We start from the raw sequence: 16,367 nt of genomic DNA on the forward strand, positions 1-16,367 counted from the left end.
CTCTCTGCAGTCCACACACCCAAACCAAACCTCCACAACCTTTGACATTAAGGTCAACTATACAAAAGACAGCAGTAAAGAGTGTGTGGTGAAGTAAAGTGTCATGTAGTTTAAATTCCGGACGTGTTTATTTTCTTTCATAGCAATGGCTGCGATGTACCTTATTGACTGTCATACAATACAAATCGTACCTCTGTACTAATTGCAAACTGTTAATTAAGTATTCAATCAATCAATCAATCAATCGTCATCATTGGATTTTTAACCTACTCTGCTACAAAACAGTGCCAAAACGCATTTAGCGTGGACTTTGCTTTTAGTGCCAGAGCTACAGTACAAGTATTAATTTACTATATTCAAAGGAAACTATTGAAATTGCATTTTTGCAATTGTGCTGAAACAACCGTCTCAAGGGTAAAAGATTGCTCAACATTTTACACCATTATTGCAGACTCGATGTATAAGATATGGCATAATTTTCTATGTTTAAGGAACTTGGTGCTCTGATTCTGAACAACATGCAAGCAGAAAAGCACATCATTAAGCTTCAATTTGTAAATAATCCATTTTACTATATTCGCTAACCCATTCTAATAAGTGCAAGGTCAAATCCATAGTGCTCAGAAAATGTTCCAGACATCATTCAAGACCCGAGGTATATTTCACTACAGAGGACATTTTTGATGTATTTATTTTCTTAAACCTCAGGGTTTCTTAGAAAGAAAGAAAAAGTATGGTATGGGGATGTGACAGAAACAATAAGGCCTGTAAGTGGAATATCCTGGTGTATTGCAGTTTAAAAGCGTCCTGGGTCAATCAATGGGAAACATACTTAACTCTTAAAACCCAAGACTATCAACCTCCCTCAGAGTTTCCTGACTATAGAAACAGTGACACAATCCTTTATTTTTCACCAAGGATTCCATGGCATGTCAGGAAGTGTATTGTACCAACTGGCGAGCGTTCCAAAGGAAGGGAGATAGCATCTGAATGTTTACTATTGAAGAAATTTACTTGCAATCAATGGTCATTCATTTAACATAGCAAAATTATAAATGCAACATGAGAAAAACTGCGTTAACAGGGAAATAACAGGAAAATAACAGGAAAATACCCTTATACAAAGACACATAAATTATACATATAGATGTATATACAGTAGGCTACTCGCTACTGTAGCCTACCATATATATTTATACACACACACACACACACACACACACACACACACACACACACACACACACACACACACACAGACACACAGACACACACACCACACACACACACACACACACACACACACACAGTGTTGGGCAGTAGCTTATAAGTACCTAAGCTTAAATACATTTCCCAGTAGCTTGTAGGCAGCTGCCCACAAGCTACTGGGAAATGTAAGTAAGCTTAGGTTTATCACAACATGTCAACAGCCACATTATCCATTAAGTACAACGTAGCTTCAAGCTACTTTTAGTAACTTTGTAGTGTAGCTAGCTACTTATTTTGAAATAACTTAGTGTAGCTCAGTTACTTTTTATGAAGAGTAACTACATATAGCGTACTGTAACTGTAGCTACACTTTGCAAGTAGCCTATCTTGCCCAACACTGACTGTACAGTACAGCAGTAGCCTATTACACAACAGTTGGCTAGAATAAAACAACCTGATAGGCCAAGAGACATGCGTTTGTGTCATTGGCTTGGAGTTGCTTAATAACGCAGATAAACAGCAGAATGAACAGAGCAGAATTAACTATTCATAAACCTCGATATCTCTGTGTGTTTAAAGCTGCACTATATAACTTTCCTCTTCTACCCCTGATCTGAACCCGGTTTCCTGCGCAAGTACTGGAATTTTCACCATTGAGCTAATTGAACAGTTTGCCTCTGCTTGCTCAGGGGAAAATTTTAATCTTGACCATCAGGTGTCAGGTCCTGTGTCTAGGTGAGACATGACCTTTGACACGATCTAATGTCTCAATAGAAGAGCAGGGAGGTAAAATACAACCACCCCAATTGTATAAGTTACATAGAGATAACATTTTCTACCATACAGATTGGACAAAATTGTATTCATATTTTGTTTTTACATAGTGCCGCTTTAAGTCACAATACGAAATCCAATAATGCATAAACACAAGTCCTGTGCTATGGTGAATAACACAACTTGATGTTATTCACCATAGCACACTCCATGACTATTACATAACCATGAGGCCAAACAATCGTTTGCACTATAAGACCAATTATTACAGTTCTAACTAATAATTTGATTAGAACTAACAGTTCTAATAAAATTACATTGTGTCATTTTGAAAGAAAAAAAGAAATAATCCCACTTCTGTTACACTGAAAATAAGGACACACTTTGATAAAAGAAGAAAATATAAAAAATAACAATAACAATCCCCCTACTCAGTAAGCCACTATGTGTGGTGTTTTATTATATTGAGTGGATAGAGAGAGACAGAGTAAGATGGCAACAGTTGCCAACTTCCTTATGATAATTTCGATACATGAACTTGGAGCCTGCCTGCCCTCTAGTGGTCACGCATGAGTACTGCTCAAGACTGATAGGTCAAGGAGGTTATCAGACCAAAGTACAAAATATAACTTATTCAACACTATTAAAAACAAACAATACAGCCATTTCAATTGTGCAAGTTGTCATGCTTTGGAATATCGCGATTGAAAGAGATAGAAATATTCTCTGTACCCCAAAACCAAACAAAAATATACATACTGCATCGTGTCTGCTTATACTGTGTACCCTGCATACGGTATATGCAGTTAAGTACCAGATTCAAGTTAGATTACAATGATTACATTTGGCAGTGGTTTTCTAAGAAAATATAATGCTCATTTCACAGGATTTCTTCTCATAATTATATACACTTTACAAGTGATAATAAAATATAATAAACTCTCTATATTTCCCCCTTTCCCCTGAAAAGTTTGAGCCAAAGCTCACTTGGCCGGTTTTTGACACATGTTTACAACATTGCCATTGTTGTCTCAAACGTTACATTCATAGGCTTAAACTACCTGAGCTACATGGTTGCATTTATGTACATTAAAAAACTGACCACAACAATGAAGGACCATTTATGTTTCAACGGTGGTGCTGTTTCTCGTTAAAGGGTTGGAAAAACAATAAAGACATTACGTATGAACTCAGTTCAGTTCAAACCACATTGGAGAGAGAGTCAGCTCCTCAAGAGTTCTCTTCAGGCGATAAGCCACAACTTGGAAACAGCTTTGCTTATGTAAAATGTCAAGGCTTTCTCAGTCTGCTATTGGTCTGCCCAATACACACTACAGTATAGTCTACTGTCTGTATGTTCTGCAACGTCTCATTGTTTTATACTGTATGTGAATACAGTATGTCCAGGTATGTCAGTAGTCCTGGGTTAATTGGGCGATTCTGATTCAAAGAAAGCAAAGCTTCCATCCAATATCAACCTTAAACAATAACAAACCTCATTTCCTACATATTCTTGAGCAGGAATTGCACTTCTCGCACCATCCTCTTTGATGTAGATAGAGTACAGGAAGCTCTGCAATCTTGTCTCATGGTGTTTCGATCACATGTTCATGGTATAGTCTTCACTGCAGCAGCCTGTGGTAAAGATGCAGCATATGACAAAGGCTTTAACACAGAAGTTGTGGGTATATGTTCAAAAGTCAACTTCCTGCCTTCTCTACAGTCTACACTGCTGCTGTCATCATCTGCAGCAGAGCAAGTCATTTCATACCAGAAACTCGTCGTCTAACGCCTTGGGCATAAAGTGGGAAAGGTAGTCTCGTGCATCACTGATAGTGTAAAAGGTAGTTAAAGAACAGGGAAAACTGTTGCGCCCTTCTTTGTCCTTTGGTAACGGTTGACTGCAGGTGCGGTGGTCTCAAAAAACATAAAGGAAAACTGGCAGAACAAGACTCGCTCACTGCAATAAAATTTAAGGAAAACTTAGACCGACTTAAGAAAATATAATTTTCTTTATTTTAAATGCTCATCATGTGCTCTTGTGCTCAAAGTGAATTAAAAAAGAAGCAAACGTTTCGGTCCTGGGACCTTCGTCAGTGCTAAGTTCTTTTTTAATTCACTTTGAGCACAAGAGCACATGATGAGCATTTAAAATAAAGAAAATTATATTTTCTCAAGTCACCGACTTGAGAAAAGTCTTTAAGGAGGTTTCCTTGTTCTGCCAGTTTTCCAGTGTAAAGGTAGTTACCATAGTGATGCACAAGACTAAATTCAGTTCCTTGTTTACAGTCTGTGGCAACACTGTTGGTGAGTTGCAGACAGTATGAATGAATGAATGAATGAATGAATGAATGAATGAATGAATGAATGAATGAATGAATGAATTATTTTATTTAAGTGTCATGCCACCTCGTGGCCCATCCCTCATGGGATTATATGACACCTTTTCAGACAGTTACAATATTCAAATAATAGTTTCATATACTGGTTACCGGTATTGCTGATCATATACAACAAATACCGACCATGCAAAACAAAACAAAACATAACATGAATTACATGTCTCCTACTGGCTGTACAATGCTTTTTTCCTCATGTCCCAGGCTTTCTCCAAGTAGTTTGCCATTTTAAATACATCTTTTTCAAATAAGCGGTTAATAAGTTGTGAGTCATTGATGTCCAACATATCAGCATAGTTAACATTCTTAAACAACTCTTCACGGACCCTACAATAAAAAGGACAATACAAAACGAAATGATACTCATTTTCTATTTCATTTAGATCGCACATTTGGCAGATTCGTTCTTCTTCGTCCAAGTATGATTACTCAAAACTCCCAACGTTGTTAGACATGTTTGGCACTTCACGCAAAGCATAAGTTGACCTTAAAGTGTTAAGGATCTACAGGATTTTCCACAACACAGTCACTTCTCACCTTTCATGACATGTTTAAGGAACCCGGGTCGATGTACAGCGGGTCCTCAGTCTCCTGGTCATAGAGGAACTGCCTGAAGACGTTGTACACCATCTCCCGACTCAATGTGAAATTCCGCAGCTCTCCATGCTCTCTGGGCATAAGAAACTCCAGCCCATACTCGGCAATGACTGAACCATTCCTATGGCGAGAGAAAGCAAAAAGCAAGGTTCATACAGGTTTTTAAATGTTAGCACATTTTAGAAGAGGGTTTTTCTCTGTCCGTCCTCTCAAAACTAGACCAATCGTAGCTCATGGCACGATGCGCATGGCGCCACAAAACAGGATGTTTATGTCCAGCCACCGGTGGCTGGACATAGACAAACACAGCATGAACTGTATGTACAACCAGGAGATGTCTGGTGAATTAAGTCAAAATGAAACACATAAAGAGCGTGAAAGTTGTATCAAAGAGGAACCTGAATCATGTTCTATCACATTTTGGGATCATTTCGGGAACCGGTTTTATCACACTGTCCACATACCACAGCTGGTATGTGTACTTCACGTCTGCTAAACAACGGCAATACCAGTGGTTCTCAAACCAAATGTTTTAATTTCAAGGACCACCATAACTCTGAGAGCGTACAAATGGAACCAAATGGACCCGTAAGGGTCCATTTGGTTCCATTTGTACGCTCTCAGAGTTACAGACCTGTAAGGGTCCATTTGGAACACCCTCAGGTAACCCAAGAGGGTCCCTGACTGCCTGGACCTCACTTTGAGAACCACTACAATATGCGATACTGTACGTATGATTGAATTTGAGTTGTGATTAATGGAACATACTGTAGAGAGGATCTGCTTACCTGAAAAAAGAAATGTCAGCCTTGGAGAAGTATCGCCCCAGGGCATGTGAAGCACCGTAGACACCGGCCAGCTGGGTGGGGCACAAAAACAAACAATGAGAGTCAATACATGCAGGCCAGTGAGAGGAGATCAAAGCTATCTCTACGAAATGCAAGTCAAACAAGAGTTCCTTTTTAGGAACAAGAGTTCCTTTTGTTGTTAACTAGTTGTACGAACTCTTGTTTTATTGTTGTATTGTTTTATTGGATCTTGTTTAGTCAATACACTTATTTGTTTTAGCTCTTGCTCATTTGATTTTGCTATTTGTCTCATCTGTTTAAGAAAGTAGGTAGCTGATATATTGCACTTTTACCTTAGCGCTAGGTACTGTATACTCTTGTCTTGGTTGCCTGTTTTAGCAGAAAATGCACTTAAGACTTCTGGTGATTAGTAGTTTTGTTCCCTACCTATGTTGAATGCACTTATTGTAAGTCACCTTGGATAAAAGCGTCTGCTAAATGACTGTAATGTAGGTATGACAGAAAAACAAAACTCCACATTCACTATATGTTCCAAAAAAATACAGTATGTGCACCTTATTGCAGCACTGCAGTGCCACCGATACCGCTCCCTGATTTTATTCTGTGTGTGTGTGTGTGTGTGTGTGTGTGTGTGTGTGTGTGTGTGTGTGTGTGTGTGTGTGTGTGTGTGTGTGTGTGTGTGTGTGTGTGTGTGTAATACATTCATATAAAAACACTGGACATAATTGGCTTGGACCAGACCTTTTGTTGAAGTGCAGCAGCTAGGGTCTTGCTCTGATTGGAGGAGGGTGAGAGAAGCTCTTCTGTGAAGATCTCATTGGTCATCTGGAAGCTTCCATTGAAGTGGCGAGGGATCACAAACGATGCCGGATCGTACTTCTCATCCACATCCTCATGGATAGCTGATGAGGGGAAACACTGTTCAGTCACTGACTGTGATCATTTCTTTACAACATCTGAATGATCAGACCCTTCCCCAACAAGGAGTCTGCCCAGCCCCTTATCCAGCCCTCAGTTATCTCAACAATTGACTAACTCCCTACAGATATGGATTTAAAATGAAAAAAAAGGCTTCAGTTCACCTGAACACACTGCCATTGAGATCACAATAACAATGGGGATGAGGACAAACAGGAGGACGATGAGCACCATCCACAACTTGACTTTCCAGAAGAGAACGTCATTCATCTCTTTCTTCATCCTGCACACCGCACTCTCCTAGGAACAACACAACGTCCAAACAGTTTAGACAATATACACCTGAGCAAGACACACTGAACGTTTGAGAAAAATCTTGAAAATGTTTGAAAGATTTTGAATAATTTTGAATTCTTTTAAACATAAATCTTCTCTTCTGTGGGGTCCCTGGAAAATGTATATACGTATCAATTTGGGAATCCTTGGCACGACTACTGATTTAGAAGGCATTTGTGTATACACACACACACACACACACACACACACACACACACACACACACACACACACACACACACACACACACACACACACACACACACACACACACACACACACACACACACATATATGTGAATGAATAATAACAATATGTGAATATAAATAATATATTAAATGCTTCAAACCTGTTTGAAGCATGTCTGAGCCTCCACTGTATGCTCAGAGGGTCTCGTCTCTCCATTGCTGCCAAGGCACTGAGAGTAAATCACAGACACACGTCACTTTCCACAGGATTATGACATCTACTCTTTACACATTTTAAGAGGGACAGTCCATCCTTATGACACAATTCACGTTAATTCCTCATTCCAATAATCAGACAAAAAAACGATAATCCAGAGAGCAACAGTAAACTGTGATGTCATCATTCAAGAGATACTTCCTCAATATGCCTTTTTTTTCCCACAGCCACTTATTCCACACAGTAGTAACCTAACATGTTTTGTTTTGTTTGGTTATAGTGGCACTATGTAACTTTTTTTTTAATGAATAAAGTGTTATTTAGCCTATTCTGTATAGTATGTTAATACAATATCACTTATACAATTGGTGTGGTTGTATTTTGTCTCCCTGCTCTTCTATTGAGACATTTAGATCGTGTCAAAGGTCGTGTCTCACCTAGACACAGGATCTGACACAAATTTTGACCTGATGGTCAAGATTCAATTTATCCCCTGAGAAAGCAGGCAGGCTTGATTAGCTCAATGGTGAAAATGTCAGCACTTGCTCAAGAAACCGGGTTCAAATCCAGGGTAGAAGAGGAAAGTTAGTCCAGCTTTAAGTATCATAGTGGAACACTCATAAGTATCCCTGTTGGTCTAGGATTGAATTCTGCCACAGTCTTTCTCAGTATGAACAAAAAACATTGCCATAACCTAAGAAAACCACACTGGATAATGGTCTTTTCATGTACTAAATGGTGCATGTACTACTAGTGCGTCTGTTCAAGAGATGATAATGGGAATGGACAAAGGCAATGCCTTTTCAATAGTTAGTAATAGAATGTAGCTTAATTTATCAAATTAAATATAACACTAGGAAACATCTCTACCTGCCCCCCCCCCCCCCCCCCCCCGTATTGACTAGTCTACTGTACAGCATGACAGAGGCTATAATCTGATCTGATCCTATGGTATGTGAGTACAATGACAGCCTTCTAACACCATCTCTGGGAACGGAGAGCAACCCTGAGGGGAGACAGGTTAACACGTCCATACAAGCATGTGGCAAGTACACACAGGTCATCACAAAACACAATGCAAAAGCAAATCAGATCAGATCATCATGATGATCAGATATACTATTGTGTTACTTAGTCAGACACCGTTCAATGAAACAATGTAAATTCCATAGGGGCAATGAAAGGAAAACTCACTGGGTCAGTCTCAGCACTGTGGATCCCATTCCCATTCCCACGGTCCTCGTTATCTGCAGGCAACTGGGCATTCATAAAATCATAAACAGACCACCAAAGAAAGAAACTGGCATCCATACATCCTTTCAAGTATTCCCTTTTGATCTAATTACCATATTATTAACCCTGGCCACTCTTCATACCAGTAATCTGTAAACTGATTGTATAACGTTTTGTATAGTAGCGTGTATATCTGTCTGTCTCTTATATGTCATCATGATTTGTGTGCATGGGGATCTCATCTTACACAAGATCAGTGCTTAATGAGTCTCCCAGTTTAGTAGACCTTGTATTGTGAATTTGTACTTCCATGTACTGTTGTTCTCATGTCTTACTAAATAAAGTACATCAATCAATCAATCAATCAACCTCCCCCCAAAAGATCACATAGTAGCTTGCACTTAAAAAACTAACTAGGTTCAAGTCATCTCTGGATAATATATTGACCCATTAAAAATGCAGTTCCTTTTTCTTTTAGACTACTGTAATTTATAACATGTTATAAATTACAGTAGTCTAAAAGAAAAAGGAATACTACTGTATGCAGTATTATTTCAACATTTACACTTAATACCACGATATATTTTAAACAAGAGCAACTTTGGACTTTTCAATGTAGTGATTCATTTATCAAGCAAGTTAATCATAGCCTAATCAAAAATGTATATACATATTATTTTGTCCTTAAGCGTCAATTCGGTCTAAAAAGTTGAATAAACTTAATGAATGTGTAAAAGTCGCTTAATCTGGCGCTAAAATCCTGCCTATTATTGCGCAAGGGCTTTGATGCCATATTAAATCCAACAGATCCAACAGCCCATCCAGCCATTCCCAACCTGTATGGGACAGCTAGGACAGGACAGGTAAATATGGCGCAGGAATGGTTTATTTGCATTATATGATATGTAGAGTTTCAGCATGTACCACAGCTCAGCCCAAGTCAAGAGACACGTATTTCGCTGTAAAATAACACGCATGGATTTCATCATACAAGTATTGAACTCACCTGCTGATCAAGGATTGTTAACTGCATGTCCATGTTGTCCGTCATACCTCCAGAAGCTCACAACGAGTAGTTGCCTGTCTATGGTTGCCAGTGGGCTGGAACTTTTCTAAACCCGGAACTTGCCCGCACGGCACGCACAGATCTGTAAACTGACACACGATCGTCGTCTGTCACGACCGTCATGGATGAACTTCAACCTAGTGTTTGCGCTTTCTCCATTTACGGTCCGTACATCTACATAAACGTTCGGATTTTAAATATACCCTATGGCCATGGATGTTAAAATTATATACGGGTCCTCAAACGTACATGTATCTTCCATATTATTCAATAAAAAGCATTTTAACCCGATCGGTGGCCATTTTCTCATAGTATAGTCTCATAATGTATCAGAGTGCAATACACCTCCCAACCGATAGGGTGACGCATGAAAGCTATGGCAAAAATACAGAGAAAATGGCCACCAATCTGATTAAAATGATTTGTATTGAACAATACGGAAGATACAGGTACTTCTGATGGCCCGTAAATAATTGTAACATCCGTGGCCATGAGGTAAGCACTTTATATTTGAAATCTGAACGTTTATGTAGACGTACGGGCCAAAAAGGGAGAAAGTAAAAACACCAGGTTGAAGTTCATCCATGACTGTCATGTATCAGATCCACAAGCTGACATGTCCAGGTCGGACCATGAATGTGTAAAGAGAAACCAGACACGTCAGCTTGTAGATCTGTTCTTTTCTCTAGCGCGACAACAAGGGTGCTGCAGGTGAGTGTCTACCTCCATGGTGTGTCGAGAGTTTCGATGATGACGTCAGAAGGCGTTAACCTGTGTGTGTGTGTGTGTGTGTGTGTGTGTGTGTGTGTGTGTGTGTGTGTGTGTGTGTGTGTGTGTGTGTGTGTGTGTGTGTGTGTGTGTGTGTGTGTGTGTCTGTTTTACAAGTTTCATGTCTGACAGTAGTGGAAGTAGTGATCAGGGTCCATTTGGTTCCATTTGTACACTCTCAGAGTTACAGACCCAAGTACAATGAGTACAATTTTGAGGTACTTTTACTTTACTGGAGTATTTCCAATTGTCTATACTTTTAATATTACTCCACTACATCTCAGAGGCAAATATTGTACTTTTACTCCACTACAATTATTTGAAAACTTGAGTTACTAGTTACTTTCTAGATATAAATGATTACATTATAAAACATACATTAACCACTTTAGCCCTTTTAATACCTAGGCTGTTTGAAAATAGACGATCTATGCGACGTGCTGTGAGCTTGTAGATCTGCTATTTTCAAACATTTTAATATAATATATAATATAATTATTTCATAACACTTTTACTTTTGGTACTTCAAGTACATTTTGATACCAATACTTTTGTACTTTTACTCGAGTACATGTTTAATTCCGAACTTTTAGGTGTAACAGAGTAATTCTAAATTGCAGTATTGATACTTTTACTTAAGTAAAATACTTGAGTACTTTTCCCATCATTGATCTGCATATATAGTCGTGTTTATCTGTCTGTTTTTTAATGTCATGAATTGAGTACATTTGAAAACAAGCCATTAGGCTTTCATGAGCTTTTTAATCCATTTTAGTTGACCTTGTATTTAAACTGTACTTCATGTACTTTATCTCTGCAACCTTCTGAATAAAGTATTCATTCAATCAATCAATCAATCAATCAATCAATCAATCAATCAATCAATGTCATGAACCGACTGGAAAACTCTGGACGCCATCTAGTGTCCATTAGCAGACACTACATGTCATGTGTCTGAAGATTATTATGGATGCTATAGAGACACACGGGCGGAAACGGAAGGCCTACAAATTCACGCCCACTTTTGAGACAGTGCCGCTACTCGGGGTCCGTTAGAACAATGAACTGCAGCTCTCAATGCAATCTCTATGAGAGGCATTGTAAAATACCGTCATTTCACTGGTTAACTACTGAAGCTGTAGCGATTTTTTTTGTGTTCTAATAAACTGTCCCATTTGTTTAATTTGTCCTTTTTAATGTCCCATATCTCAGTAGCGTATGGTGGGTTCTAACGTGGACCGGGCCAGATTCTTAAACCCCCCTCGCGGGCCGGCGGGGGGGGGGGGGGGGGGGGGCTCGCGCAACGATGGTTTGACGGGGAAACCGGTTTTTAATGGCCACCCATTAACAATCCGGCCGAATGCAAATAAGCCCGATTTGAAAACAAAGGCGAATTTCTGTGGTTGGCTACAACAGAATGGGTGATGGGGTGCTAATGTTGTAATGTTGATTTTTTGTTTTTTTCCCCTGGGGGAGCAGAGTTTTCCAGACCGGGCCATGGCCCCATTGGCCTCTATGACGATACGCCCTTGCCATATCTGTCATCTCGATATACTACCCACAATATACTATAATATACTCCATCAGTGTATCAAAACCGCTAGCATCAGAGATCTTGATTTTTTTCTGTCGCATTATAATACGTCACACATTCATCCCAATATATTCCGAAAGATGCGACATTCGCAGCGACGGCTTGAGCGACTAGGACGAGCGCCCAGTGTAATAACAGTGTATGGTGTGAACTGAGTAACACAGACTGGCACCTTTCTCCTTTACTGCTCCATTCATCTACTACTGCTGAAGTGGTTAATGTGTGTTCTATAATAATAATCCAAATCTATAAAGTAACTTGTCATTTTAACTAAAGTTTTCAAATAATTGTAGTGGAGTAAAAGTATAATATTTGCCTCTGAGATGTAGTGGAGTAGAAGTAAAAGTACTGAAAATACTCCAATAAAGTATAACAAAATACCCCCATTGTCCGTCCGCAGAAGACCGCATGGCTAATTTATATTCACGAGGATATGCAAATTAGCCGGTCTCAGTCCGCAGGCTAGCCACGTCGGGGAGAACATTCACTGAAAATAGCCGATCTACAAGCTGACAACGCGTCATGCTGTGATGCAATGAGCAACAATTATGCTCCCATCCATGCTGACAGCAACCCAGGCATTATGATATGCCTCGGTTACCTTCCAGGAAGGCTTAACCTTGGCCTTAAGAATGATGTGATTCAATCCCTCTGGTTCCAAATGAAGTATTGGCTGCACCCATCCACTTGTGAAGAAGATATGAGCATCCAGGGATCGATGGTTCTTCATTGTGTGGGTTGTATAGACCCCTGAAACCATTCAGAAGAGGTTTGGGAACTCCACAAGTGGAAAAAGTATTCAAATGTTAAAGGAAACACTACAACTGGATTCATGGCAGTTTAGATTTACAATATCAAGAAGTCAGACACAATCACCTGAGGAGCACAGGATTACATAGGATTACACTGCAATCAGTCATTTATTATATTATTCCTATTGATGCAGCTCCCTAAATTGAAATAAATACATTGTATGAAAACTGCAATAAAATAGATGAATTCCTAGGCATGATATGTGAATATACACGCACAGTGCCTAGTATGTATCTTTTTTCTAAAATACATTCATCACATGACAGTCTTGATCGCAATGTCGTTATAGTCACTGAAAATCCTCCTCTAAAGCCTGTACTTCTCCGCACATGGACAAATGCAAAATATAAAGTTCCAACCTTGTAGCCACGGATGTTCACTCACCATTCGGAACCTGTGTGCACTGCATTAATCAGTATTTCTCAATAAATATGTGTTTTAATCCCGTCTGTGTCGGAAGTTCCCTGTATTCCGTAATGAGTGTACTGGCGGAGCGCATCAGGTGAAAGCTGGTATTACACTCAATGCATAAGAGGAAATTGAACGGGGTTCAGGCACAGACTGGATTAAAACACTTATTCGTTGAGAAATACGGACCAATACAGTGCACACATGTTCCGAATGGTGAGTGAACATCCGTGGCAAGGTGAGCGCTTTATATTTTATCTATGGCAGTCTTCCAATAGGCTATTAATACAAACCTGGAGAATCCACTAGATAATTGACGATGTCGGGATATGTCACGTCTGGCCATTTAGTTGGGTCATTTCCCCAGTAATCTGAGTTCCCAGAAGTTTTCGCCGATTTCCCCAGCTACTTTTAGGCAACACGCTAAACCTACTAGTTGTAATTTCTCTTTGTACCGTCGGAGCTCTGCGGCAGGTAGAGCATTCATATAACAAGCCATGTTCACATCATTCACCACATACACGGAGAATCGTCTATTCAAAACCGGCGCCGCTTGTAATGATTAACGACAGACACGTCACGGAAGAGCGACAGGTTATCTGTCTGTCAGCTCCTCTCCACTCTGTTAACATTATGGGTAACCCATCCGACTGGCAAATTAAATGTGAAACACACCATCTATTGAGAAAACAAGAAGATATGTTGACAAAGACACTCCATACATTTGGAAACATATTTTTATTTAAATCAATATCGTCTCCAGTTAATTTAGGAATATTTGAAAAGTAGGCTAACTCTCATGTCCTCTCATAGGGAATGCATTGAGAGCTGCAGTTCATCCTTCTAACGGACCCCGAGTAGCGGCACTGTCTCAAAAGTGGGCGTGAATTTGTAGGCCTTCCGTTTCCGCCCGTGTGTCTCTATAAATAGTAGAGACCCCCACTTTAACGTATGCTTTATGGCCACGGACCCCTAGGGACCACCTGGCCCAGGGACCCCCATCTGAAAATACTTAGTGCCAGGGACCCCCAGAAGAGAAAAGTTATGTTAAGAAATTCAACATCATTCAAAATGTTCCAAACATTTTCAAGATGTTTCAAAACATTTAAAAAAATATCAGATGTACAAGCTCGCTGCGCCGCCTCAAAGTGACGCGCTGTGAGCTTAGCTTGTAGATCTGATCTTTTTGAATAGCCAAAGTATAAAATATGGATAAAGTGGTTAAAATGATTGTGATGCTGTATTTTAAATTGAATCGTTTTTTTTTTTTAAACATACTGGTTTTAAATAGACAATTTATTCAAATATGTAAATGATCTCATTAAGTATACACGATTCACATATGCAAAGTACACAAGTATTCACATTGAAATATACTTAGGCTAAGTGCTGAAAGTAAAAATAAAAGGATTCCCTCTGCTTGCAATGAGGGAACAGGGCGCATGCGACCGGCAGTGAGAGATAATGTATGTAATATGTTTTGCTAACTCTTGCTGTAAACCTATTTGCCCTCTTGGGACATTAAAGTTGAACCTTGAAAGTAAAAGTCTACAACGCGTTGTGAGCTTGTAGATTTCAAATAGCCTAAGTATACATAGGACTGTAGTGGTTAATGTATGTTTTGTAATAATATTAAAAATCTATAAAGTAACTCAAGTTTTCAAGTAATTGTAGTGAAGTAAAAGTACAATATTTGCCTCTGAGGTGTAGTGGAGTAGAAGTAAAAGTATTGGAAATACTCAAGTAAAGTACAAATAACTAAAAATTGTACTTAAGTACAGTACTTGAGTACATGTACTTAGTTACTTTACACCGCTGCTCTGCACAGGTGAAGATGATTTAGTATTGATGAGTAAAATGCAGTCTGTGGGGATCTATTCACTCTGCAGGATGAAGATCCGGTCAGAAAACGGAAATGGTTTGTCCATGTGACGTTCGGTTGAACGTGTTCAACGCACCGGATCCAGTAGGCGGGGCTTTAAACCGGATGTGAATACAGATGTAAAAAAGACGCACGCGTACTTTGTCTGCTTTCAAACATTTTGTCTTGCCTCACGTCGCGCCGCTCTGCTGAAGGTAATGTTTGATTTATATCTAAAGTTTAAACGCTCACTGTGTGGGGGTTTGTAGATCTAACCCTGCCATATGTTCATGTGTGTTTGTAATTTACTTTAGTCTTGGATCAAGGCGGCCAGGGATTGTATTATTTATGGTGATCGAGTCGGATGTTTGTTGGTAGTTCAGTGGTTCTCAAACTTTTTCATGTCAAGGACCCCCAAATGGACACTTATTAGCCCGCGGACCCCCATTTGAAAAGATACATTTTAAGGACCCCCAGTTTGACATGCATTAGGGCTACGGACCCCCATTTAATGGCATTTCTATCTCTGGGACCCCAATTCATGTTGTAAAATTATTGTTAACTTAACTCTGAGAGTGTACAAATGGAACCAAATGGACCCTAACGGGTCCATTTGGTTCCATTTGTACACTCTGAGTTACAGACCCATAAGGGTCCATATGGTTCCTATCCATCATTTAGCTGGGGACCCCCTGGAACCCCCTCAAGTACCCCTGGGGTCCCCGGACCCCACTTTGAGAACCAATGTTTTAAACGGATCATAAATCCCCATAAATGAACCCAATCCAACACATAAAGTGTTTAAACACAAAGACACGGATGTTACCCGTCCATACGGGTCTGTTGTGTTCTGTATTACGTAGAGTTTAATAAAGACGCGTTTTAGTCACGTGTGTGTCTGAACGCCGTTCTAATTCCACATTTACATGGACATTTATTTACCTGCTGCAACAGCCACTTTACCAAATAGTTTGTGGTTCTGTGTTTAAGGCTCGTGCGTCTATACTTATGTATGCATTGTAAATATAAAGTGATTATCTTAAAGCCACAGATGTTATCCGTACGTACGGGGTGTTAGTGTTCAGTTAATGTTCAGTATAGATTAATAAAGAAGTGTTTTAATCCCCTCTGTGGATGAACGTCATCGTATTTCCTGGATTACATGGGGTGTAATAC

General features: G+C 39.5%; 1 protein-coding gene and 1 long non-coding RNA gene across 2 annotated transcripts in view; both read right to left on the bottom strand.

Annotated features, from left to right (window-relative positions):
• The window catches only part of LOC311050951, a 68,332-nt gene extending 68,087 nt beyond the window's left edge, over nucleotides 1–245 (bottom strand). Inside the window, exon 1 of the long non-coding RNA XR_014601344.1 lies at nucleotides 192–245. This is a non-coding gene — a long non-coding RNA (uncharacterized lncRNA). The remainder of the gene's footprint in view (nucleotides 1–191) is intronic.
• A 739-nt stretch (nucleotides 246–984) lies between these two features.
• c15h3orf52 (chromosome 15 C3orf52 homolog) lies at nucleotides 985–9,771 on the bottom strand. The gene is made up of 8 exons (XM_084065224.1): nucleotides 9,688–9,771; nucleotides 8,643–8,705; nucleotides 7,393–7,461; nucleotides 6,871–7,006; nucleotides 6,530–6,690; nucleotides 5,768–5,838; nucleotides 4,920–5,100; nucleotides 985–3,618 (listed from the first exon to the last, which is right to left on the bottom strand). Exons 1-7 carry the CDS (start codon nucleotides 9,730–9,732, stop codon nucleotides 4,923–4,925), a joined length of 723 nt encoding a protein of 240 aa, XP_083921350.1. The 5' UTR covers nucleotides 9,733–9,771; the 3' UTR covers nucleotides 985–3,618; nucleotides 4,920–4,922.
• Nucleotides 9,772–16,367: the final 6,596 nt, after the last annotated feature.

This window comes from Gymnoscopelus microlampas (genome assembly GCF_963454915.1).
Source record: "Gymnoscopelus microlampas genome assembly, chromosome: 8".
Taxonomy (NCBI): domain Eukaryota; kingdom Metazoa; phylum Chordata; class Actinopteri; order Myctophiformes; family Myctophidae; genus Gymnoscopelus; species Gymnoscopelus microlampas.

Bases quoted from the DNA above. Each gene is read 5' to 3' on its own strand.
- c15h3orf52 (XM_084065224.1), bottom strand. From the start codon at position 9,732: ATGACGGACAACATGGACATGCAGTTAACAATCCTTGATCAGCAG. The intron at 7,462-8,642 runs GTGAGTTTTCCT...ATTTACTCTCAG, and splicing joins ACAGTGCTGAGACTGACCCA to TGCCTTGGCAGCAATGGAGA. The intron at 5,839-6,529 runs GTCTGGTCCAAG...TGCCCCACCCAG, and splicing joins CTGCTGCACTTCAACAAAAG to CTGGCCGGTGTCTACGGTGC.